Here is a 27,306-nt window from a genome sequence, read left to right on the forward strand (position 1 = left end):
AACAAACGCAGCCCCCAAAAGTATTTATTTTATCTCGAAAAATTACGCATACGTCAGAGTGGGCGGAACGGGGTGCATATGACATGAGCAAAAACTCAGGTGCAGCCCCACAAGAAATCTTAATCAATTTACCTTGTTTTTGTGGTGTTGTTAATATAAATCAATAAAAAATCCAACACCAACTCAGATGGGAGTCTGGGCGTGTCTCGACGTATTTACTCGCTTATTTGTTTACTGATTATTGCTGCCACCCACCCCAAAAACAATTTTATTGCCTCCCCTCAGCAAAATTGATACAGATAAGTGAAAGTTTCAATGTCTGCGTATTGTTGAATTAGTAATTACCATTTAATACTGAATTAAGTCGGTTTCTAGTGGAGTTTCCGCGCCTACGCATTTTATCTGCCCCAGACAGACACTCTTGCTTGTAATTGTTTTGTTAAGCCAACTACTTCGCATTTAATGATTAATTTGTTGAGGGTTGGGGGCAGACGATACAATTTAATCTAGGAAACAATTTTTTGCAGAAGTGAATTTGGCTATTTAATGTCAATTCTGCTAATGAATATACGTTCCTGAATTCGTACTTGAATTCCATTTAAAATGAAGTCCTGGGGGGAATAGCAAATACATTAATGAATTTTAGATATTTTTGTTCCATACAAATATTTTACTACCTTTAATAAATTGGATTTCTTGTTGTTGTCTGTTTATGAGAACTTCAAAAAGCTTGATAACTTTGTGTGCATATGAATAAGCACTGCTTTTAAATATATAAATATTAAGTAATTTAGGTATATTATTAAGCAGTTTAGGTATAATTTAATGTGCATTTCTTTAAGAGAAAAAACACTTGACTGAGAAAACAATAAAATTTTATAAGTCTTTGTAAGTCCTCAAAACCTTATAAAATTTTACAATTTTCTGTGACGCTTCTTTCAATTCCTTTAACAATGCCTGAATTGTTATGTTCATTTTCGCTTGCCCAAATTCCCTTAAAGCTGTGCAAATTGAATTTGAGAACATAAACTCATCATGACCGGCACATGCAAGACAATGTCCATCAATGACCCATCTTTGGGTCGCAAACAGAAATAGAAAATGCCTGTAGCCAATGAGTTTTACAGACGAAAATGAAGTCTAAGCAAAGTCCGAAAACTAACCAGTGCCAGAGATAAATGTTAACAGGATTAAGGCACATAAATAAAAAAGATGCCCTACAAACACCCATCATAAATATTTAATGAGCAAGTACTAAACTTGGCAAACACATTACGGTGAAATAAAATTATTTTGCATAGATTGTACATTAAAATAAATTTTTATTAACCTCCTCACAGCGTTTTCAGTTCACAGCTGAATTATATTCCCCTTCGAGTTGTAATCAATTAAATTGCCATTCAATTACATCAAATGGATTTGAAATTCGACACGAGTTTGAACAAACATCGCATTCAGTCAAGTTGTTTGCACAGAAGCTCCATAGCCAATTACTGACCGAAAATGGTTTAAAATTGTGTAGTTCAGGGGAAATTCTTGCATTGAAATGGTATCCCACGGCGGCCAAGTTCCACACATACTTAAGAACAGATTTCGAGTCGCTGGCATCATGGCGTCCATTAGAGCTCGTGTGCGAATTGAATTAAATACAAACTAATTTAACTAAATTCGCATTATCATCGGGACCAGAAAAGTTTGCCTCTACTCGCAACTGAGTTGAACCAACAGATCTTGCGCAGCCAGAACTCTGTTAATTGTTTTAATTAATTTAATTATTACCTTACTTTATTTTAGCTTACTTTACCGAATGTAGACTTTGCGAAATGCCCACCGACGAAGTTTAAATGTCTCGCACGAGAACATTTTCATTTGACATCGACAAGTATCATCGAAATCCAATATAAATAAGTATATATCGCATTTTGCTCCTTTTTTATAGGTACACAACAAATTGATTGATTTACCTCTGTCTGGCATTGTCTGGCATTGGCTCTTTGATTATTTGCCTTGTGAAGTGTGCTTTTTATGGGCTCCTCTTCCTGAAATTGAGTGAATGAGAATGCCCAAAATGAATTTTATTCATTTCGGGTTCCCCATTAAATCAACCCATAATCGATTTCTTTATTGGGCCACGTTTTTTACGCATATAATTAAATGCATTTATGCATAAATTCCACCTGGATGCAATCGGCCAATGTTAACAAGCGATTTGTTTTGATTTATCTGTAATAAATTACATAGCCTAAATTAATGGCAGCAGCGCTTCTTCCCTTTCGCCCACAATGCGTCTATCGATCTCCTCTTGTTTTCTGTTAATGGGAAACACAAACAAAACAAAGTGCGATATGATAATGATTTTGAATCATTTATAGTCTGGCTTCCTTCCGACGGCACGTGCTAAACTTATCATTGGGAAAGGGACTGCGCTTGTGTGCTTTGCAGATACAATTTATGTTTGGCTTTTGGTGTAATCAGTCAGCTAAATTAACTTTCCCTGTTCCCCCCGCACAACCCTTAAAATTCGTTGTCGGGTTCTGTGATCTTTGGACTTGGACCAAACGCCCCTCACACCTTTTCGGTATAATAACTGAAGCACGTGGCGCCTGTTCAGGTGCTAATTGGTTAAGCATGCCATAAATTGAACTCGCTTTTAGAATAAAATCACAAAAGATGTCGCGGTCTATATAAAATTAGCCGAACAGCCACGATCTAAGCCAATAAATCCGACGAAAGCGAGTTTATTTTAATATACTATAGATATTTTGGAGCAATCGTTGTGAAACGCCCAGAAAAAAGCATCTAATTGTTTATTAGCACGGGTTGACACGGCGCCATAAAAGTATGCATTTTGAAAGTGCAGCTGAACGGTTAGTTTAAAACATGCATTTTAGAAGATTCCATTTTAGCTGTTTTCTTGAATTTTTGTCTGTTTAAGGTCTTTTTGATCTTTTTTTTTTGCCGGCTTACACAGTTGTTAAATATTTCTGTTATAAAAGTCGATTTGAACCCCTTTTTGCCCTGCAGTTGCGAAACAGAAGCTAACCTATTATATAACAAAAAATTTAAGAAACGGCCTTTACCCTTTATCGTATAAATAATTCGTTTAAAAGGGACACCTGTTGTCTCTTCAAACGTCAGTTTTGGGAAACTCAACTTCTTAGCTGCTATTGAAGGGTTCATCAAAGTTTTATTAGCTGCTATTTCCTCTTAAAGCAATTGACTAAACCTTGATTAAACCTTTCAGTTTTTCTTCAACTAATAAATAATTCGAACGAAAATCGTTTTGCTTACCCTGAAACTTTGTCCTTTGACAAGGAATGGCAAGGAAATTGTCCTGCTTTTCTGTCACCTTCCCACTCTATTTGAACTGCTGTGCAAGTTTTTCCCTGCAATTACCACACTTGGTCTTGGTTTTGGTTTTAGTCAGCAGCTGTGGCGAGTTATGAACTGCCATATAAAAGTTGCGTCATTTTCCGCAACAAACAGAAGGAAAGTGTAGGACTTTACTCGGACTGATAAGAACGTGACGAAAACTAGCTCTTGGCAAAGACCATTTTCTACAGACTTCTTGGTGAGACCTTTAAATTATACAACAATTTCTGTAAGCGGTTCACAACTCGAACCTTTTGTTATGACTGCACTTGAAAGTTTCTTTTGACTTCCTTTAGTTTCTTTCACCCTTTAATATTGAGCTTGGGAAGTCGGCGATGGGGTAACCAACGTTTACAGAAATAGCAATTTTACTCCGTGTACTTATTGAATTCAACTTTTTTCTTTTGCGTCGGAGGGCAGTAAAAAGTGGTATATATGCCAGGCAAATATTTGTACTGAACAAACTGACGCGGGGCTCATTTATCCAATACCCAGCAATTACATGCAATAATTTTTGCATTATTTGTTGGCGATTTTATTGTCTCTCGAGCTGCTGGATCGTTAATTAAATTGTTGTTAACATTAGATTTCAACGCCTGATGCGGCGTTTAATCCGCTCGCCAAATAAATGTTTCCATTTCCCCCTCGGGCCAGATATTTTTATCGGTTTTCTTTATTTTTATTTATTGTAGTTTGCGCCGCTTAATTATTTCTATTTGCTTTTAATGCAGACCATAGCACAGCAGAGCAATAATAAACAGTGCTGAATAAATGAAGAACAAAACAAAATAAAAATAATGAAATGGTATTCTCTCAATTCCATTTGATCATAACTTGTGTTCTTTAATGACCTAAGAATTCTGTTTTTATGCCTGTACCTATTCTAAACAATTTGGCGATAAATTTGAGAAAAATTCCATACGAATGTATTTACACATCGAGTCATGTATCTGTATCTTGTATCTGTATGTGGGTCTTCTTTTCCGGTATTGTTTTTATTTTTATGACTGCACGGAAGTAAGCAGCTCATTCAATGGAACCAGCCAAAAGAGACAAATGAATGAGCAAATAGATTAAAAATCACAGATTTTATAAATGGAAAGATCCCCAGTATGAGCAATGCTTTTTGTCATATGTGTTTGTTTATGTTAAAAGGAATTTAAGAAATCCAAATGTATATTTAAATTGTTTTTTGTTGCCTTTTAAAGAGAGGAATTCCATTTAATTACTCTTTTTAATACCATTATGATTGTATTTTGTACTGTATTTTGCTTTGGGTTCTTTAGTTCTTATGCAGATGGTACTATTGGAATGTGTTTCCTAACAAAGTTGTGATGACCTTCAACTACCAAAATCATGAACGGTATTTCTTCATTTTAAAATGCCCTTTATATTATATTTAAAGTTAGCTTCAGCTCCATTTGGTTTAATTAATTTTCTTGGCCCCACATAAGTTTGTTGGAAAATATTGCTTTATTTAACAAGGAAAATCTATTAGCTTATCACAAATTGCTCTCCGCACATGCTCAACTGGCGGAGGAGGGATTCGGGCACTTTTCCCTGGAAAATTGCAACGAAAAGTTTGCTCCACTGCATTTACGAGCTTGCAGAAGGCGATGTTGAAAACATAAACAGGACTTTTCTTAAAATTTAAGACTTAATAGTCAAGACAAGATGCTGCACAAGCTTTGTTTCCGAGCAAAAACTTGAGGAGATGTGTGCGTCGGTGCAGTTAAAGTGGCTGACCAAATATTCCGGCTCAGAGGTTATTTCGCCTTCGGAGATGTTTTACCTAATAAATTGCTTATATAAGTTTACGATCTTTTTGTGTGTTGATTTTGATGCGTGCCGAAGCGTAACATTTGGTTAAGTTTTAGTCGGACTTCCCATTGGACTGGTTTTAGCCAAAAGTGGTGCGCACATAGCCTGTAAATGAAGAGAGCGGGTAAAACAAGTCAGAAAGTTGGCAACGCGATGTGCTCGACCACAATTTCATAGCCAACTTTTGGGTTGAAGCTTCAAAAATGCATTTAATTTCGGCATCTGATAAAAGCACACATTTTCATCAGCACTGAGAGCATGAATATGAACGAATGACAAACGGGCAGATTTGAGTGTGCAATTGGGCGTGTCCGCAGGTAATTTGAATGCCTCATGGAAATGTAACCTAGAAGCAAATTAATTACGCGCCAAGCAAAAGCGACAACTTACACATTAAATTAGTAGCACTTGAGATACAATTTGGATTTATTATTAGTCAAGGGAGGAGGCGAAAAAGCGGTAACAAAAATGCTATAACATGGAACACAAACAAAAGCAGATACTTAGTTGTAGCCGTGATAGGAATTTGAGCCTCGATCTCGGGAATAAGGCAGGCCAAAGCGATCAGTGTCATCGTAGTAGCCATAGCCGCGATTCCGCTGGCCCTGATAGTCCCGCTGCCAATAACCCGAATATTGCCTCAAGCCGCCATTACCTCCGTATCCACCATATCCGCCATATCCTCCTCCCTGCGATCCCAGAATGTTCGTGGTGGGATAACTGCTGGTGGGATAATAGTTAACCGAGCCATAGCCCTGGGTTGGATAGTAGTTCGAGGATCCATAGCCCCCCTGGTTGGGATAGTACGTTGTGGAGCCATAGCCAGAGCCTGGATAATATCCCGATGAGCCGTAGTAGTTCGTATTATAACCGGGATTGTAGCCGTACGTTGGGCGATTGTAGTTATAGCCATAATTGGGATAGCCAGTGCCGGTTCCAAAAAGATTTATCACTAAAAGGAAAATATATTTTCATCTGAGTTATATTCTTGAAGGAATAATAAATAAATTGCACAATATTATATTTTCTTGGAAATAAAAGTTGAAGTGTCCAACAAAAGTTAAATGTTGAATATATTGCTTATCACAAAATATTTATATATTTAAATACTTTTCTCCTTGGATAAACAACTCACTAAACTCCAAGCCAATTTTTTATTTTTTTAATATATTTTTTTTTTGCGTAACATGTAATATTCGTCCTTCTGGTTTCCTGTACGCATACTTTTTTGATCGCAGATGAAATCATAAACTATGCGAGATTAATTTCTATGAATTCAATTTAATGTAATGCTACATTTATATTATAGCTCCATCTGTTTTTGTACTCACATTTGGCTGAAGTCGCGGCTGTGGCCAAATCACCAGTCGACGTCCTAGCTGCCGTTGCTACCTGATTTTCGGGCAGGGCAGCACTCCAGACTCCAGTTACGGCCAACTGAAAAGTCGTTTTGGGGGCTTGTATTTTTGGGGATTGTACACAAATTGGATACCGCTCAGAGCACTCACCATTAGAGTAAATAGCTTAATGAACATTGTTATTTTTTTTACTATTTTTCAAAAGAAGCAATCAGAATACAGTGAATAAACTTCCCGTAAAGAGAGCTTTGGAAACCAAGACAACTGCTTGGCCCGATTGTTGGACGTTAAATAATTCTGTTTCTCAGACACGGGGCCAATTTATATTTTTCATTTTCCGGCTGAGTTGCTACGCTCAAGTTGAAGCCGCTGTCGACGTCGTGGAGACAAACAAGCCGAAACAGAAACAGAAACAAAACAAAGCCCCCAACTCTCGCACTTGTCGCACTTTTGTATCTTACTTGGAAGCCAAGCTTGGTTTTATTACTCATACGACACGTTGGTGTGGCCAAAGCAAAACTTCGGCTCAAAAGGTGGGAAATTGGCGCCCAGTTGCTATCCAGCCCTAAAGAGTTCTAAAGAGAGGGAGACCTTTTCTGCCACAGTGACTGTGATTATGTATTATTATTAATAATACGAGTAATGTTCTCAATTACACCAGGCAGGTGACAAAATAAATGCCCCATCTTGCCAGTGCGTGAGCCGAGTTTAATTTTAGCTATTTGTCTTTGCAAAACTTTAACAAACACAAATAGCAAAGCTGAAACAAAAACAAAAGCAGAGAAAAACCCCGCCCGGCAAACCATTGAATATTTACCCTTACTTCACAGATCGCATTTCTTTCAAGTTCCACCGCCATCCCGTAATGAATGAGAATACCAAGAGCGGCGAGCCAGGTCGTGCTTGTTTAGTATATCTTTAATTCCAATTATCCACAGTGAGTTTGCTGTCCAAATATTGAACTTATTTGACTTTTCGGTTTGGTTGTGTGAACTTTTTGTGCTCTTGCATAATCGCCGCTTATCGTGCCGCATACAGAACTAAATATTTCATAATCGCCAAAAGCCTTGGGAAGTTGTAAACTCATTCATAAAACTCGAGTTCCGGCGCTGACTAGAAAGCTTGGAAATTATCTCAATATGTGTGTTTGTATTTACCCGAATTTTGACCTCTTCCTAAGCTCTAAGCCAACTGAAGAGTTCACAGCTAAAGCTAAAGATACAATGTGTGAAAAGTATCGGGTATTTTGCGACATGCGGGTATTGCAACTCTTCAGCTATTTATCTAACATAGTCGTAAAATTGATCCCAAAACTGGGTTACACATTGGGCCAAGGTAAAGTTGTTACAAGTCAAAATGGTTGTAAGTAAACGTCTCGAGTTTTATATTAAATATTTAGCAATCAGACTTGTTGTTTTTTAATTTCTATCTTCCAAAGATGCTGGATGTCTTCGGCAGATTGCAATTTAATAAATGCTAATAAAATATCTTTGCTCTCTTTTACCCCTAAGCTTAAGGCAATATTGTGCCAAGCCTTCCAACCTTAAAGGTATTTTATGAGCATGAATACCTTCAACAAAGAACCACAACAGCAGAATAACAAAAAATAAACAACAGTCTCCATTTCACTTTGGCTTCACTCCATGTTTTTGTTCGACTATTGATTTCAGGGCCTTTTCCGAGGAGCTAGCTTGTTCATGCATTAAATACCACTCCAAACGTTGGAAAAAAGGAGACTCTCACATATTTGGATGGCAGATATTTTATGCCAACAGCCATTTCACGCACAATATGCGTCAGATAAATCTAATTAGAAGTAGTCGACAGCTACGAACCCTCGAAAATTTCAAGTCTTTACGAAAATGAGCTTAAATAATCAAGGAGTATTTTAAAAAAATGTGTTCTTTTCTTGTATTTATTAAATGTTGAGTTTAAGTCACGTATACCCTGACTTCCTCTTAGCTGGCTCCAAGCGGCGATGATTGCGGCTTACACAAGTCATTATAAACATCATTTTCACTTACACTTTTATTAAGATTTAATTTTCAAATTGGATTTTTTTAAACTTGTTTTGACTGTGAGTAAAGTTAGATGCTCGCCAAATTGGTAATTTACTTATGCTAATGGGATTTCGTTTGAATAAATTAGGTTTAGGTTTAGGTTTGCCCAACTTCAAAGAGATTTCTTAAAGATACTAAATCTTTAAAGATATTCGAAAAAATAAATAACCTAGGGAAATAATAAAAAATATATATGAAGGATACATTTGTTCCTAGAAGTTGGCATAGACAAAATCACCGAATTTAAGCCTTTATGCAAGATATTTAATTCAGTTGCATTTTTATGGGTCAACAAAATTCTACGACTTTTATTAGTTAAATCGAGTGCTGTATTGAATTTCATTAGTCACAGTATACTTTTAGGCAAAAATGCGAAAAGTATTTCGTGGCGCCATTCTACCAAATACCAACCTTTTTACAAAAAATTACCTTAATTGGATGTTTTTATGTAAAATAACGAATAAGCCCTTTGGGTATGCAGTATTTTCCCAGAATGTGGTCGTGAATAGCCGGACACTTAAACGTCCTCATTGAACAACAGTGTTCTTTCATCTTTTGAATGTAAAAGGAAAACGAAGGGAACATATTTCAATCAATTGGTACCCATAACATATCTGTAACATATTGTCCTTCTCACAATGATTTCGAAACCTTATTAGTTTAAGGTATAGATAACACTTATTCATATTCCGTGATTTCATTTCCCAGTTAAATCCAATTTTTCACTAAGTAAGAAAGCCAAAATGCATTTTTTCTTAATTTTTATTTAATTTCAATATTTCTCTTTTGATATAACAATTCAATATTCCGTCTCAATCATTATTAGAGTAGACATTAAATAAACTAAGAACTAAAGTCGATAAAAAATCATAAAGAAAAAAAACTGAACAAAATCATAAAGAAATAAAAAGCATACACAAATGCATAATAAACAACATGTCACAGAACAATTTTCTCATTTTTGCCAATTCCCAGCGCTCTCTCTTCAAGGAAACGTTTAGATTACAAACAGTGTTTAAGGAAAATTTTACAAAGAGAGCTCCGAAAGTAGTCGTGGACAGGCGGTCTGGAGTGCATTTACCAAAACTGCTGAATATACAAAATCTTCGAATTCGAATAACACACAAGAAAGCGAACACATTAACTGGGCTCTCCGCTCGATTTACCCTTCTTAAATGCTGGTTGGTCCTGCCTGGCAGACACTAAAAACACTTAGACTAGGTTTAGTTGTTGTTTTTTTACTTGGGGAGGTAGGATCGAGGTTGGGATGGGATTAAAGCGGGATCTGGGAGGGGATTTGGGTGGTTCTCCTGTCCTTGTCTTAGTTCGTCTCGCTAGTCGCTTTGATCTCGGGCTTGGGGTCGGCCAGGATTTTCGCTTCTTCGGGTTCAACCTTAGCTTTGATTTCTTCAGAGGCAGCTGCAATGAGTTCAGCCTTTGCCTTGACCTCTTCGGAGGCTGCTGGCTTGGGCTCAACCTCGGCCTTGACCTCTTCGGAAGCGGCTGCGACTGGTTCGACCTTGGCCTTGGCCTCTGGGATGGGATCGACCAGGACTTTCACCTCCTCGGAGGGAGAGGCTATGGGCTCAGCCAGCACCTTCACCTCCTCGGAGGGAGAGGCCACCTTGACCTCCACCGGAGCCTCAGCATCGCTGGCCTCGCGTTTCTTGTGTAATCTTCCCGGCAGGTTCTGGGTGCACGAGCACGGGCACATGCACTGATCCTTGGGCGCCGAACCGGTCAGCACCGAGTGCAGGCTAAAGGACACCGAGGGCTGGACGCCCAGCGGGAAGGGATCGATGTTCGAGTGCTGGTTAATTGAGTTCTCCTCGCAGTTGGAATAGTACTCCTGTGGCAGGATGACCACGGGCATCAGGGCAATGACGGCTCCCTTGGGGATCTTGTCCGGAGGATAGAAGGCCGGCTGTCCGGGGGCTTGGGGTATCACCGGCAGTTGGGTCAGTGACATGGCGTTTATTATGCTGCCGAAGTTTGCTTGTCCATTGAAGCCGGAAAATTGTTTGTTAAAGTCAACGGAGGCGGGATTGGGATAGGAGTTCGTGGTGGTTGTGGTTGTGGTTGAGGTAAGGGTGCTTTTCGATGAGTGCGTCTTATCGGCGTTACATACACAGGACTCGCTGATCGATGGCACATGCAAAGGTGGAGAGGGACGTGGCGTTACTTTCGGTTCAACGTAAACTGGCGGCGGTCTGGTCACAGGTTTGTACGGAACGGTCACGGGTTTGTTTGGGGTAGCCACGGTGGGAACCTGTGGCGTATGGTATTGGATTTGTGGCGGTGGCGTCACAGAAACCTTTGCAAAAGGTTGCGGTGGCGAGGGTTCGTAATAAATTGGGGGCGGGGTCCGAGTCGGAATCGGAATCGGAGTCGGAGTCGGAGTCTTGGTCACGTATTTTGGAGTCGGCGGTGGTGGTGGTAGGTACGTGTGGTTTTCAATATTACCCGTTGTCACTGGCGGTGAAGTAACGCTCTTATGGGGCTTATCCTTCTCAATAGTGATAACCGGGACCTTTGGCTGTACGATCGTCGTCGTGGTTATTTTTTGGGATGGCGGTTGAGGTGGAACGGGAACGGGAACATAGGGTTTCGGAGTGATGGGGAAAGAAGGAGGAATATAGGTTAGTGGTGGCTTTGTCGTTACAGGTACTTTCTTAATAACATAATCATTGTTGTGTTCGTAATTCGGCTTATAAACTGGCTTGGTGGGTGGTTCAATTTGAATGACTTGTGAGTGGGGTGGGATCGAGATTTTACCCGGTTGGTTTGGTGGCAGGTAGCCGGGCGTTTCCTTGTCCGAGTAACGAGGATCGTTGGGAGTAGGTCCTGGAATTATTGTATTTATAGTTTCACTTACTGACAAAACTTTGTAGCTAAATGTCTTACCTGGTGGGCCGGGACGAGTTGGGCCAGGTGGTCCGGGTGGGCCGGGACGAGTTGGGCCGGGTGGGCCGGGAGGTCCATAGGGTCCAGGACGAGTGGGTCCGGGTGGTCCTAAATTATTGAAATTAAGTTAACTTCGTGGCCTATAAATTGAGTGATTATCTAAAGCTTACCGGGTGGTCCCGGTGGTCCGAAAGGTCCGGGCTTGGTGGGTCCCTTAGGTCCGGGAGGTCCTACACAGTAAGGATTTAGAATGTTAAGTGGTGGAACTATAGGGCATTTCCCAAAGTCTTACCAGGTGGTCCGGGTGGGCCGGGGGGTCCGGGAGGTCCGTTGGGTCCGTTGGGTCCCTTTGGGCCTAATTGGTGTTTTCAAATTATATTACATATGTTCATAAAGCAAAAATGTATCAAAATTGTACCGCCGGGTCCTTTAGGTCCACCTGGGCCGCCGGGGCCTACGCCGCCGCCGTCTCCTTTGCCGCCGTTTCCTCCGTATCCGCCTTCGGGTCCAACCACGTGGACATATGGGGGTGCTGGAGGACCGGTTGGGCCTTCAACGTGAACATATTTGCCCGAATCATCGTGATAATACCGACCATCGTTAATACCTGTTGACGAATAGCAGTCGAACATGAGTATTTGTTATCCTAGTTTTACGGCTTATAGTTAACTCACCGTTATATTGACCGCCGTTGCCGTTATATTTACCGTTATCTAGAGATTGGATATTAAGATCACAAAAATAGTTGGATTAGAAACTGTGCAGTAAGAAGTGGTCAGTCTACATGCTCTCGATTTAACTACAGTTACAGATACTAGCTAACTAGCTACTAGTAACTATATTACAAAATATATAGACTACGACAGTGGATTATCTAATACTGATCTACATAATTACATCAAGTTACATGCTAAACGGTCTAGGCCGACACCAAAGAACAAAAATCATAACAACAAGCAAACAAGTAGGATGGAATTGGTAGTAAACTATGGGATTAGTTAGGGGATCAGGAATACCGAAAACCAAACTGAAATAAATCACAGGTATTAATTGTTAGTTGCAGTTGTAGAGTTGATTAATAGTCATTGCTCAAGCGTTTTTTTTTTTTTACTTTTTATGTGCCGTGTAATTGTTTTACAATAAATGTGTGTTCTTGTGTGAGTGGGTGTGTTTGTGTGGGTGTTTTTGGGTGTGTGTGTGTGTGTGTGTGTGGGTGGGTGTTGAACTGAAGAATCGGTGCAAGCATTGGTGATATAACTGTGAACGGATCTCAGCCAAATAATCATGCTGAGAAACAGAATTTGTGACCAAATTGTTTTTCTTTTTCATTTCATTCGGTAACTTTTTGTGCAGGAGGAAAAGAAAGTGAGATATAGATATATATATATATAGATATAGATTGGGATTGTGCGCTCTTGGGAGAGGTGCTCTGATAAGGGATAACTAAAAATCAAAAACGTGCCCTAGCATTGCCTGACATATATATGTGTGTGTATGTTCTTTTGGGAAGTTGCAAAATAAAATTATAGAAAATATTGAAATTAGGTGCGAAATCATTGTTTCATGGCTGAAAATAAACGAAAAGTCCTTAAAATAGTTTAAAGTTTAAATAAATTATTGTAAATTAGACATAGTGGTAATTTAGCCATCTCTTACGAACTAAAAGCCTTGAAGAGAAAAATTTGAACGAACTGATCGCGCATTTAAATGAGAAATACGATGTCGATGCTTTTTAGGTAACCTTTTGTCAATGGGCATTATAGTTAATCCGCTCCGTCCACAGCTCGTTCAAATTTTGCTCTCCATGTGAAGAAAATCGTTGGAGGGCTAACCTGGAGTGTATGGAATGGCCCCAGGAAAACCGGTCTCGGTGTGCGTGTAGGTGCTGGTGTAGGTTCCCTCATTCTCCGGGCGGTACTGGCCGCCGGAAGCGATTCCGAAGCCACTGCCCGTTCCCGTGCGATCGCCACCGCCGACGCCGCCACCGTTTCCGGTGGTATAGCGACCGCCGGAGCCACTGCCACCACCGTTTCCGGTGGTGTAACGATCGCCGGAACCGACAGCGCCACCGTTTCCGGTGCTAATGCGATCACCGGACCCGATTCCGGAACCGCTGCCCAGGCCAGTTCGATCGCCATCCTTGTAGACCGGTTTTCCTGAGGCTCCTCCTCCCGCGCCGACCGGACCCAAACCGCCAGGTGGTCCCGGTGGTCCGTTTGGTTCATTTGGTCCCTTCGGTCCATTGGGACCACCCGGACCGTTGGGTCCAAAACCGCCAACGCCTCCAAAGCCTCCGTTTCCGCCAAAACCGCCGCCGGAGCCGCTGCCTCCGCTTCCGCCATTGGGTCCAATCACATGCACATAGGGATTAGTGTCCGGCACGTACTGGCCATCATCTAGAAGGACACAAACTTTGCAGTTTCCGATCCGCATACCCGGCTATAGCTCATTGCTCACTGTTGCTGCCCGGTAGCAGGGTGTTCACCGAATGGAAGGACGGCGCCTGATCGCCGGGATGGCTGAGATCGGAGTGACCCTTGTCGGTGCCGAAGATGCCCGTGCCCTGGGGCACCAGAGGACCGGTGGGCTTGTGGATGGGCAGACTCTTCTGGTCGGAGCCCTTGATCACTAGTGTGTTGGAGGAGAACGATGGTATCGCATCGTTGCCATTGCCTCCCTTGGTTTTGAACTGGAATATTGGTTTATCCGGTTAGAAGGGGTTCAATCGGCGTTCCCGACCATGTTCCGGAATGTAATTACCCAAAAGGCAATAGTATTATGCATGCAATATTTTGTTGCCTTTTAGGAAGTCAAACTCTTGGAAATGACCAGGAACCGTCCGGAGGAGTTCCCCTGCAACCTTACGTCTTCTAGGAAGAACGGCACTCCGTGTTGGGCGCCATTCGCAAACTTTCCACATCCGATGGGGAAGTAGAGTTCCTCCCATTGCAGCAGGATACCCGGCTCCGAAGGACCACCGTCGGTCTCCTTGTACAGATGTGGCGGGAATGTCTCCACTGGCTTCTGCGGCTCCACAGTCCTGTAACCGTGAGCATCGGCCACGTAGTGTGTTGCCCGGAGCAGGTGGTAGGGATCGATCAGCCCGTAGCAACCGTAGGTAACTCCATCGGGACCTCGGGTCTCGTGATGGAAGTTGCCGGTCTTGCCGACATCGTAGCCATACCGATAGGCATCTTTTGGGTGATCATGTTCGTGTCGATTTGGGTTGGTTTTTGGTTTGGGGTTTTGTTTTGTTTTGGAAGAGTAATGTTTAGAGTATAACTGGGTTTTTTTTTTGGTGTGATTTGGTGTGCTTTGCTTGTATTTTTGGAGTGCTGTGAGGACCTGAAAATGGTGTGCTTATATAACCCTAAGACTCTCGACTAACTGACTGTGATCTAACATCTCTTAAAGGGCGCTGTAACTGAAAGTTTCACAAAGAACCTAATCAGATGATAATTTTATAAAGAAAATGTTGGTGTTTGTTGTGTGTTTTTGTTGGTTTGGTTTCTTTTTTTGCAACCGTTTTATCTGGTTTTGGTTGAGGTAATCAATTTTGAGGTGGTGAGGTAGAGTTATGAGTATGCGAAGCATTTTTAAAGAAGTTTCATGTAAAACTTTTGGCCACTGAAGAACAAATGCTTACATAAAACTGTAGAAAGAAGTGTATATTTATATGTAAGAGAAAGAGAAAGTAGCATAGAATAAGAGAGAGAGATATATAGGTAAATGGTTGATTGATTGTTGAGCGTGTATATATTTACATTTTGAGTATAGCTACAACGCATACTACGAGTTCTACTGGGTGAGTTTAGTAAAGCTGCTACGGAGGTATATATAAATGAATATATATAGACGGGTTCTACAGTTGGTTGTGGTTTCGATTTGAGGTGTAGATTAATTAATGTAAGTTGGTTGATCTAACAAAAGGGGAGGGGGTAATACAAGTACTTACGACTAAGGTACTACTAACAACTACGATAACAATGTTTTGGTCAATTTAACTACTTAAGTGGTATATAATTAACAAAAACAAGGACTAACTAACTGCATGGATGGGGCATATCAAGAATGAATGGGCAGTACAAAGTTTAACTGATTTTTACATAGTTAATGGATCGGGGTTTTTCAACTAGTTTTACTTTTCGGATGTTTGTAATGGATTCAAGCGGCTTAGATAGACACGGATAGAAAATTGTAAAACGTGTTCACTTACTTGTGTCAATATTTGACGAATAGTATTGACGGTTCGTTGTCTTTTGGTCGTTTATATCGAGAATAAGACGACGGTTCTGTTCATCGAACTTTGCAGAGTAGACGCATTGCACCAAAATGCAAGCAACGGCCTGAAAAAAAAGTAAAGAAAAAAAGATGGCGATTGATTAATGAAACTGTCGAACGACGAAAAACCCAAAAGTTACAGCTGTCGAAAGATTTTTCCCATTCATAGCACGCCCCCACACCGAACTAGTATCTTAAAGATTTAAGTCTTGGCTTGGCTTGGCTCGGCTCAATTTGCATACTGTGGCCAGAGATGAGTCAAAAACACGAGCTCGTTTTTGGTTATGTGTATCTCCAACAGGCCCAAGCAAATCAGCAGCCATTTAGATCCGGTTCGATTCGAAACCAAAGCGAAAAATAAAAACCGTTCACCGAAACTGCAGGCAAAATGTCAAAGGCATAATAATTAAATCACAGCGCATTCTTGGCTCACTCGTCAAATGTTGACGGACTTTTTAGCAAACTGGAACTGGCTTTCGATTTGGTAGAACATGCTAATTTCCCAACATTTGTCACAGCCGAAGAAAAACTAGTTGACTTCCACTGACAGTAATGGACAATTAGCTTAGTTCTAAACGCACTTGCTGGCGTTCTGAGTGGCAGGCTGCAAATCGATTACCGATGGCATCAGGTTTCAGCTCTCAACTGTCCCACATAATCGTTGGATCATCTTTTGGCCGTCGATCTTTGCCTGAATATCTGAGATTACGAAATTGTTTCGTTCATCGATTTGCATAAATTGCCCATAGAATTAATATAATCAAGTTAGGTTCCGGCTTGGCCAAGACTTCCTTATTAAAACGAGTTCTTTTACGAAACGTATTTTAACCACATCCTAATATAGAATTCATAAATTGAGTCATAATTCTTAAATATGTCGCTGAGTTTATGGCCAAAAAAAAAAAAAAAATAGAAACAGAAAAAGGCAGGTGCGGAAAATGACCTTCGCATTATGCTAAGTAATTAACTCGTTTATGATTTGATAGATTTGTTCGAACCCAAATTGAGCCTCCATCTCTTCGTCGAGGGTGTGTTTGTCTTAAGGTTAAAGAGGGATTGCAGTAATTAAATGGGAAACAATGGCATTTTATGGTTAACACCCGCCATAGATTCCATCTATCAATGGCTGCGATAAGGTCAATAATTTTGCGTATTTGTGGGTGCAAACAAAGTGGAAACCGAACCATGTGAAGGAAACCGAAAATGCGGCGACTAAACAAATGAATTTCTCATAAAACAATTTTATTTGCCTATCGCGGCCATCGAACGGCTCGAGATTGTGATTCCAAAGGCAAAAATATGAAACCTCATTAATGCAAATCGGTGGCTCGATGGATAACTGTCTTTTGATTGGCATATCTTCAAGTTGAAGTTGTTGCCAAATCGCCTGCTCCAAAATCTCCACCACTGATCAATAAACACAGAAATTATGGACAAAAATTTCAGAGTCCATAAAAAATACAATTTTCGTTGTTAATTTATTATGCCATGATATCTAGCAGCTGCTGACAACGGAGGTCGTTTCCATCTCACCCACATTGCCTAGCGGCATGGCAAGTTTTTCATAAACAGAAGTTGCTTTTTCTCTTTCAGCTTTTTCCCCCATTTTAACATCGCGTGACTTTCATTAAAGTCTATCGAAAAATGCTGGATCAATATTACAAAAGATTTTAATTTTTTTGGTCCCATGGATCTTTGACTTATTACAGAAACGAATTACGTTTGATGTTTAAAAAACTTCGTTTTTCACTCATGGGAAACTAACATATTGTTAAAGTTTTTTTCTATGTCAAGAAAAACTTTTTTCGTTCACAAGACGGAAAAGTTATAGATTGATTGAAGTGCTTTTATTTATTATTTTCTTTTTTAAGTTAGAGAAAGATTTTAACAATTAAAATTAAGTGCTTTTAAATCTTTAGATTGAAACTAAGTTGATCGAAAATGACTGTATTATGAATAACAGAAAAAATTCTTTGGGGCAATTAATTGGATATAAAATTAAGCAATACATTTTTACTGTTGAAATACTTTTGATGTGATTTTTTTATTTGAACTTTACCCTGATTTCGAAACTGCGTTAGCCCAGAAAACTGAAAAATTCATTTGTTACTGGTAATTAAGCTCTTAAATTGAGTGAAGGGGCAGCCAAGCCCGCTTTCGAGCTGCTGATCGCTGCACAAAGCCGCACATCAATTGCCAATCAATTAAACGCAAAAGCCAAATAACAAATGTGGGCCACAAATATGCAGACAGGCGTCGGTCATAAAAGAAGTGCGAAGAGGCGAATTTCAAGTTGCGAATGCAGTAAATCAATTCCAAGTCGCATAGATCATGCAAACCGAGTGGCAACTGACGTTGTGACCCAAAAAACCCATGGATACGCCTTGAGAACCAAAGCGTTCTATGGGTACCACTAGTGTCCACAATGAGCCAATGAATCTTGAAAATTTAGCATAACTCACCGTCGACAATTTATTAATCGACTTATTCGCACGCACAAGACGCTAGTCTCTGTTGTTGTTTACATGATTTCGTGTACATCGTCTTTTTCATCATAATCATCTTGATCATTATAACCAGCCGAAAAGTAACCGGTTTAGTCATCCTCACACTTTTCGCTCAAGCCTCTTGACTGCTTTTGCCCTTTGGCGGTTGGGGCGAAACTTTTTTTCGTGTAAGTATTTATACTTTTCAAGGTCGATCTTTTGCCGGCGGCCAATAACTTGAACAAGAAAATATGTATCTTTATTTTTGTATACATCGAATCAAAATGCAACTGACTGTGGGACGGCGACCTTAATCGATGATAACTTTTTTTTGGGATGCAGTTTCGGGCTGCAGGGAATTGTGAAATTTCTCTTCAACGAAACATTGTTGTAAAGTTGTGAAATGTCTGTTTCAACATGCCCATACTCCGCACCAAACATTTGCATAAAGTAAGAGATAAATAGATGACAACAAAAATGACTAACAAACATTCATTATGAGTCTAAACGGCAACAAAATTCCCCTCAGTAACAAAAGAGTTACTAGAACCTGGCAAAAATCGGGACCAAAAACTAAAAAAAAATGTATTTTGGGTTGAACGGCAAAATTGAGGAAACAGGAATAACCAGATGTGGGCGATGGCCTTTTGGGTTCGGATTTTTCAGTTAATCCAGACTCGCATTTAATTAGCGCCGTATCTAGAATTCTTTGAGAGCAGAACAGTGCTAATGAGTCCAGTCCACATCGATAGACAAACGTATTAGCCAAGTTGATCTCAGACAAAGCTGAGAATTTGTCCACAGAATGTAGCTCATTAACTTTCGGGCTGTCAGTGAACTTCCACTCGACCTGTTCTGATTTATTAAAACAATTAAAAAATAAACCGTTGTGTTTGGCACGCTCAAACATCCCGAGTGACATCATTTTATTTTAAAAAAAACTTTTACTTTCAACTTTTGGCATTTGGCTCTGGCTTAATAAATACTTTTTGTATAACGTTTTCGTTTTTACTTAAACCAGCCCGAAGACTTCCTCTATCATCGCCTCCATATATTTCCATAGCAGTCGCCTTTGGCGATTGTCTCTCCTAATCGCCGACAAGCGATCAAGACCTAATTTGCATTTCTAGATTTTGTATTTTAGATACACACATCTCTCTGCCTCTATATAGATTCCATATTAAAATTGGCCAGTGAAATATGCCAACAAAGGAGCCCCATAATTTAATGCGTCACAACACAATACCTTTTGGGCCTCAAATATCGAAAGTCAAGTAGAAGTAGAAAAACTGATGAGCTCTAAAAGTGAATGGAAGTCGATAAAGTTCCCTGAACTCTTACGTAAGGTTGTTCTGAACAGAAGTCTGTTCAGCTAAAGTTAAGTCTATAAACAAGTATTTTCTTTGGGCCCTACACTATTGGCACACATATTTTTTCTTCTTAAGAAAAAAAGATCTGTGAATTTAGGGACACTTTTAAGAGCCTTTACTATATACGGAGAAATCATTGAAATTTTAACAATATTACAGGAATTATGTTCTTTAAGCCACGTTACACTGTTCGCAGTTTGAAAAGATAAATTTTGTTTCTTTTTCTGGAAAAATTTTAAAGATGAGATCAAGATATTTCTACAATATTTGTAGAATAAATTCTTTCTCCTATTACTTAAATTTCACCTTCGACTCTAGTAACTGTAAACTGTTAACTATTCTTCGGACATGCTTTACGCTCCATTTTACAACCGAATAAATGCCGTAATCTATTTCAATTGCCTATAAGCCAGCAGCCAACTGTTTGTCATGCCAACCTCGACTTTTGCTACTCCATTTTATGACTCAACTTGCCAACCGAGCGATTAAATCTCTTCAAATTGCACTACACAAGACGGCGAAGAAAATTCCGCGCACTCTTTAAAATTCCGCACAACCAAAGTTGGGAACAAATTTATAATAAAAGAATTGTGGGCCAAGAGGAGATGGGCTGTCAACGTTTGCCGCTGGGCATTAACAATATTTTTCTCCTCCAACTTCTGTTTTTTTGTTGTTGTTTTTTGTTTGCCGAGTACGTGTCTGGCAGAATATCTCGGCCGAAACAGAGGCTTAAGCCGCAGGCTGTGGTGATAAATTCCGAAACCCAAAAGCTTAACCCCAAAAGACCAACAGGGAACGGGTCAAAGGAATGGAGGTATTTTGACAGGTGGCAGGGCCCGAGACAGAAACCATTTTTCTAGCCCCAAATCGAGATAATATCGCAGCTCACTTAGAGCATCATTATGGCACCTTCGGGGAATTTATTTGGTCGTAAAAAACGCAAAAAAGCAGTCAAAAGCATAAACAATTAACAGCTTTGGATGAGTATTATCTAAGATATTATTTAAGAATATTTTGCCATAATCAAATTATCACTCTCTTGTGATAGTCTTTCCTAATGAAGCGGGTCCTTGACTCACGATATAATATAACCTTTACTTTCGCACTTATAGTATGTGATTCCCTTCGAAAAAAAACCTGACAAATGATACCAAAATCGAATTTGCATATTGCAGACAATAACAAAATTCGCAATGATTTAAATTTAACTCTCTCTCTCTAAGTTAAATACCCAGAAATTCGTTACTTTTGGTAAACAACAAAACGTTTAGCATTTTTCCCTGATGCCTCATTTTTGTCCGTTGACTCGCCTGACTAAAAACAACACACTTTACGAATATCGATTCGATTTCAAATGACAACAATAAAATCCAGTAGACTGAGCAGCACAACAAAAATTTCAGTCAAATAAAAACTGGGCAATACTTTTGCTTTTGCGTTGTGCGGTAAAACAAACAGAAGTACCTGCGTTTGCATCGGATAGTTACGAAATTGCCGGTATTTGTATTTGTTTGCCCAGAAAACGCCGGTTTGCTATTATTATTGTTACTCCTCCTACTCAGTTGTCTGTGAGCCCATACTTTGGCAAATAAACGGAACAAAAAATTGCCCGAAATAGTAATAATTTGCCTTGACTTGTTAACGCTCGTTAAAAGAGGAATTCCGGCATAATTATTGGCCATGAGCTCTACAGGTATTCTAAATGCAGTTTAGAGCTCGAACCTTCAAACTTGGTTGCCATGCATTACTCGTTTGTAATCAAACAAAATGGGCAGTCGTATTTCTCACATATTCATTTGTAAATCATGTTTGACATTATTTTTGACCAAGTGCTAAATGTTGTTGCCGACATTAGATAATACAAAATATGAGACTTAATAACGTTTAAATTGATAGAGGTCATCTAAAGAAATCAAATTACTTCGAATAGCTCACATTAAATCAAATTGCAAATAAACCATTTTGAGATTTGCAAATAAATATTTAATGATCTTTTTAATAAAATCTGTTCGCTAAAAATAATTGTTTTTTTTTATTATTCTATTAACTTACCATGCAAAGAGCGACACGCGTCATTTTGCAACGAGTTTTATGGTTTATTTGACACAAGAAACGCCAGTAAATAATTAGGTGTTTTTTTATTTTCCAACGGAATAAACTCAGTTATCCCTTTTCCAATCTTGAAAAAGAAGAAAAGGTTTATTTTAGATGAATTTGATCGCAGACGAGCACAGTTTCACACTATAAAGATAGGAATTTGCTAAAATTCCGCTTTGTTTATCCTTGCAATTAGTACAGTTCGCTTGGGGCTGAGATTGCCATTGATCACAGATGGTGGGGTGTTTTAGTATTTACTTTTAGGAGCTTAAACTAGAGCTCATACCGTGGTGACCGATGTGGACGAACTGAAGATGAACGCATCGGGTCTTTGCCATATAAACAGAGGCAGACGCAAAACAAAAAGGCAAAAAAAACTCGACACAAAAAGACTAAAAATCGAATTTCGAGACGCGCTCAGTGTACTTGAGAGCAGCTCCTAACCAACACAAAGGTTTGGCTTAAAGTGCGTGAGTGTGTGAGTGGAACGAGTTTGCTTATTTTTCGCCGGATTCGTTAATTTATTTGGCCAAGCGCCGGAGAGATGAGCTCGAACTAAGCCAACATCGGAGACCCGGGTCGTATACTTGATATATTGAGCACTCTCTTCGGATCGCTCGGTTTCTCGCGCTCCGAGATCTCTAGGATCTGCTTGCGTGCCGCAAGAATTTAAGTTCACTTTCAGGTTCTCGGGGTTCATTAATATTTAAAGATTGATTTTTTTCTTTTCTTATTTATTCTATTTTATGTTTTATTGTCTTGCGTTTTTGTTTGTTCAAAGAACGTTTTTTGTCTTTAATTGAAAATTCGAGTTTTTCGTGTTTATTTTGATTTAATTTTATCGTTAATCGAAGAGCGATATTTTAGCTATACATAGATAAATAGAATGTTGTCGTTTTCTGTCTCCCGCCGTTGAGGTTGCTAAAATTATTTAGATGGTTTATTGATTTAATTAAAGCTTAGCAAGAAACCAGGCGAGTTTGGCTTTATAACGCTTGCCGCACGATCTCGCACGATTTCCGTATATACTTATTTTTCTTCCTGTGTATGCAAGGGGCATAATTAAAATAACTTTGCAGCTATTGATCACAAATCAGCCAGAATAAAGATATTTCTAAATCTTGAAATGAACTCACACAGTAGCCAAGAAATTAATCTCTGAGATCACGAACCCAATGTCAGATAGGATTGCAAATCCATTTGCCATAATTCAGACACCTTTTCATTTAGTTGCGAAACACTTCCGTTTGATGATCCGCTTAGCCAAGTCTTAGAATGTTTCTCAATTTTATTTTTCGCATTTATTGCTCTAGAAGTTGCTGACATTTAAGCAAATTTTGCGGATTAAGTTTCTCGACTGTACAAAAAAGGGGAAACAATTTCAGTTTCAACTTGGTTCGAAATCTTGGCTTGCTCTTGAATGCAGCAATTGACACAGAAAATAATCAGCTTCTTCGCTCTTGGACATTAAACAGGATGACTTTAATGACAATGCTTAAGTCAAGGCTAAATCCAGCGAAAAAAAGACAATGTATAGGTATTTTCGACTATAAAAAAAAAATAAGAAAGGAGAGAGAGAAAAAAATAGGAATCGAATGTTGAATACACTCACATGAGTATTAAAAGTAGCCAAATCATATTTAAAACGTATAAATTAATTTTTTAATATTTAAAAAAGATTTTTAAAATTGTACACGTAGTTAAATCAACTTAGTTAATATACTCATCTGAAATAAAGGGCATTCCAATAAAATCGAATCTTGGCTCCGCACGCAACCGTCCAACGCAGCTGGAGGTCTTTCTGTAAAATATGTCTACGTGGGCTTAGTTAAAAATTAAAAAAAATAAATTTAAACAAACGTGCCAACGGCAATATTAAGCAAGGATGCATATTAAAACTTAAGTCAGAAAAAAAAAACCAGAAGAGTCAAATACTTAAGTGCATTCTCAACATTCCATTTATTTTACCGCCAACGAAAGATGACCTTGACATCGCTTAGTAATCTGGGCATATCCTCTAAAGCCTTCAACATTCTCAAACCATTTTTAACATTTTTTACTTTATTTTTCGCAACTTCGCGCTGACCAAAAAAAAAGGAAAACAAAATGAAACATTTAAAACACGGTGCCTTTTGTTTTGCTTTAATTTTTTTTCCATATGTAAATGCATTTTTGACAGAGTTTCATTGACAGTAAAATTATTAAAAATAATTTCGAGATAAGCCCCAAAAACAGCAAGTGGGCAAAGTAATTTTGATGAAGTGAAAAGGTACAAAGAATTTTTATATATAATATTTAAATTACGTTTAATCCAAATTTGGGCTCTGTAAAATTTAAATAAATATATATACATTTTTGCGAACTTTCAGCCCACACAAAATTTAATTTTATAACCACAACGAGTCACACAATACATTAGTTTTGTTTTTTTTTTTTTGGAAAACGACCTTTGAGAGAACAAAACCCCAAAACGAAAAACTTTTAGCTGTCATCGGTCGCAAAACAAGTTAAATTTTTGTTAATCAAATTCATAAGTTGGCGAAACTATCAAGAAATCAAATTTATAAATAGAAAAATCGCATTTGAGATACGTTTTTAACAAGCCCAAGTCAAGTTCGATATGAGAAAAGACACAAGAAATAAGCAACTTTAACCTAAGATCAATATTTCATACGAACAAAGAATCGGAGGCGAGTGAGCTACGCAATGGCCAACATATTTGTGGTACACAGAACATGTACATGAGCACCAAATTTAGAAAGCCTACCAAAAGCAATTTGTGGCAGTCTCAGTCTCTCTGACAAAATACCAAAAGTCAACGCCTCTGACTCAAGTCGATGATATGAGATGAGACGATGCGTCGGATGGGGGAATCGTTACCATAAATCGTTCAGCCGAATGGCTTGCTCTCCAGCCAATGAGTCACGGTTGTGCAGGGCAAGTCCCTTGATCCCTGGTCCCATGTTGCATGTTGCATTCGACGACCTTCACATCAGATATGCACGTATTTATCTCCTACCAGCAGCTGTTTCCGTCTTCAGCCGCACGCATCGATGCTTATGTAACCGGAGTTGAATGACTCCGCAAAGTTGCCCTTGTGCAATCTCAGTCCCAAAAATAAATCAACTATGAAATCCTCATCAACTCCCCCCTTCTCTACGCTTCTGCTGGCATTTCCGTGCGCATCTTAAAAGTTCCTATGGACTTTAATTTTTTGATTAAAAAAAAGTACGCCCCTGTAATCCTTTAATGTCAAGCTGCTGCAGAAAGGATACGATTTTTTGCTCGATCTAAAGTGAAAGGCAAAACAAACTCATGAATGCGTCACAGATGCAGAGGCACATTTACCCATTTACATCCGCTTGCAATTTTCACAAAGTTGAATGGCAGCAGCGAATTTATCAAGCTGAGAGACTTGGGAATAATTTCGTAATTATTTCAAAAAATTCTTGAGAAATTTCTTAAGAGCTGCTATACTTTTTAATTTAGTTTCTGACGAGTTAGCCGGCTTTAATTGTTTCTGCTTGAACTTTTGGAAGTTTTTTAATTCTTCACGAACTAATTTCGTATGATGTCATTCGAGCAGTTTCATTAAAAATGCATTAGTCAAATTTGTCAAAATCAAAAGAATAACAGGCCTATGAAGTTATTTTTTGGCTAAATCACGAGCGGATTTGCAAAGGACAGGGCACAACGAATTTTGTATTTAAACTATTTTATTTAAAATAATTTTTCAAAATCTATTTAGTCAAAAAATAGAGATTTATTTAGCAATAAAAAAAATATATTTTTATATCGAATATTTTAATTATAAAACGCAAAAGTTCCTGTAAAATTTTTTGATTTTCAATGAAAAAACAAGAATTTTTTACCTAAGCAAGTCAATTATTTAAAGTAACTAAATTATCGTAATACAGGTTATTTTTTAAAAGCTTTGCTAGGGCTAATATATATATTATTTGTATAACATAATCAGCGCCCAAACTCCGACAACCTCAATCCGCGACTGTTTTTAGCGCTGGTCATCGCACAATACGTGAGAAATTCACAAGAGTGAAAAAGAATTCGCGGCCAATTAAAAGCTGAAATAATGGCAAGACAAATGGCGACCGGGTCTGACGGAATGACAGCCCGCAATTGTCTTAGGCGTTTGGGCAGAAACATAATCCGCTTGGCCATCTTATCAATGATATCAGACACCAAGAACTTGTTTGGCCAAGGTAGAGGTTGTAGTAGCAGCTGGTAACATATAAACAAATCATTTGCATACAAATTGTGGATGAACACTAAGAGAACATTAAAGCTTCGTGTATTAAAGCTAATTCGTGGAAGAGGGGACCTTCTGAGGGGGTGGAGCAAGAGCCAAGGCCGAACATGGTCAGACAAAACTGCAAACAAATTTCCTTCACCTTGTTGCAATCAATCAATACACTTGTGTCTCGTTGACTGTCAACACCAAGCGAAATTTATCTGCCTTCTCGGATTAAATTTAATTTCATACTTCCGTTTCCAGTGCATAAAAAACCAGAGATACACTTTGACCAATGCCTGAGATGGCTTATGTTGTGAGCTAATATTTGCCTAAGCCTGCTCAAAATCGCGGGGCATTAAAACTATAAATATTTATTAGTTTATAAGCGAGGCATTTGTATGAATTATGACACCAAATTAAGCTCACACGAAAATAAGCCGAAACTTAAAGTGGTCAAGATTCCAAAAACCCAACTCAAGTTTGAACTAATAGTCCATACAAAGTTTAATGATTGTTTACAAAAATAAAGCATGAGGAATCCTCCACTTAGATCCCACCAATTCAACCTCTTAAAACACCTCTCAAACACCTCACCTGTTCAGATTTGTTATCTCTTTTGATTTATCGAAATATAATGCGTACGCTCACATATTTTCTGGCCAGGAAATACAAGCCCAAAACCGCCTTTAAATGAAATTAAAGCTAAACTAAAAATCTGCAAAATAAAAACGGTGGCATTGAAGCTTCGCACAAATAAAAACAAAGATTAATTTAAACTAAAGTAAAGGAAGAGTTGGAATTAAACAACAATTTAGCGGTCATTGTGGGCCGAACAAGTTAATATTTGCCTGGCTCGGGTGTCACATTTTGATATTAATGAGGAGCAAAAAAGCACACATAAAACAACAGCAAACATTTTACGATCTATTTCGAAAAGGAAAAACAGAAATTAGCATAGAAATAATTCAATTAGGTAACTTTGATCCATTCTCAGGTTTGTCATTAGCACACAAAGCTCGCCTTAAATCAGATCATAAAAAATCTTGCAAAAAATCAAAATTCAAAACCCAATCGAGAACACCCGCAAACAACTGATATTTTACTTTGGGCGGACCAGAAAACCACATTCTCTATTTTTTGTTGATTTTAATCGAAGTTCGTTTGGTAGCTGGTTTTATTTGCCAAAATGCTGCTGATTTGATTCGGGCAAAATGTGTGTGCATAAATTTGAATTTGAGATGTAGCTTAGTTTAAAGAGCTTGAACGTGTTCTGGCTGGCATGGAGTGTTAATAGGACTTTTCTTT

General features: G+C 38.8%; 2 protein-coding genes across 5 annotated transcripts; both read right to left on the bottom strand.

Moving 5' to 3' along the window:
* Positions 1 to 4,826: 4,826 nt before the first annotated feature.
* Positions 4,827 to 6,853, bottom strand: LOC128258269 (prisilkin-39). The gene is made up of 4 exons (XM_052989814.1): positions 6,702 to 6,853; positions 6,525 to 6,630; positions 5,849 to 6,145; positions 4,827 to 5,298 (listed from the first exon to the last, which is right to left on the bottom strand). Exons 1-4 carry the CDS (start codon positions 6,726 to 6,728, stop codon positions 5,273 to 5,275), a joined length of 456 nt encoding a protein of 151 aa, XP_052845774.1. The 5' UTR covers positions 6,729 to 6,853; the 3' UTR covers positions 4,827 to 5,272.
* Positions 6,854 to 9,355: 2,502 nt separating this feature from the next.
* LOC128258199 (collagen alpha-1(I) chain) lies at positions 9,356 to 22,133 on the bottom strand. Of its 4 annotated transcripts, XM_052989701.1 has the most exons (11): positions 22,036 to 22,131; positions 21,705 to 21,831; positions 15,732 to 15,861; positions 14,381 to 14,709; positions 13,973 to 14,204; positions 13,348 to 13,911; positions 12,190 to 12,228; positions 11,934 to 12,122; positions 11,808 to 11,870; positions 11,686 to 11,745; positions 9,356 to 11,623 (listed from the first exon to the last, which is right to left on the bottom strand). In XM_052989701.1, exons 2-11 carry the CDS (start codon positions 21,726 to 21,728, stop codon positions 9,933 to 9,935), a joined length of 3,321 nt encoding a protein of 1,106 aa, XP_052845661.1. In that variant the 5' UTR covers positions 21,729 to 21,831; positions 22,036 to 22,131; the 3' UTR covers positions 9,356 to 9,932. The 4 variants fall into 4 exon arrangements, with proteins under 4 accessions (XP_052845661.1, XP_052845658.1, XP_052845659.1 ...); XM_052989700.1 differs by lacking the exons at positions 13,348 to 13,911; positions 13,973 to 14,204; positions 14,381 to 14,709 and having other exon boundaries at positions 10,679 to 10,749; positions 11,075 to 11,147; positions 11,387 to 11,623; positions 22,036 to 22,133; XM_052989698.1 differs by lacking the exons at positions 13,348 to 13,911; positions 13,973 to 14,204; positions 14,381 to 14,709 and having other exon boundaries at positions 22,036 to 22,127.
* Positions 22,134 to 27,306: the final 5,173 nt, after the last annotated feature.

The sequence above is a fragment of the Drosophila gunungcola genome (assembly GCF_025200985.1).
Source record: "Drosophila gunungcola strain Sukarami chromosome 3L unlocalized genomic scaffold, Dgunungcola_SK_2 000003F, whole genome shotgun sequence".
Lineage (NCBI taxonomy): Eukaryota > Metazoa > Arthropoda > Insecta > Diptera > Drosophilidae > Drosophila > Drosophila gunungcola.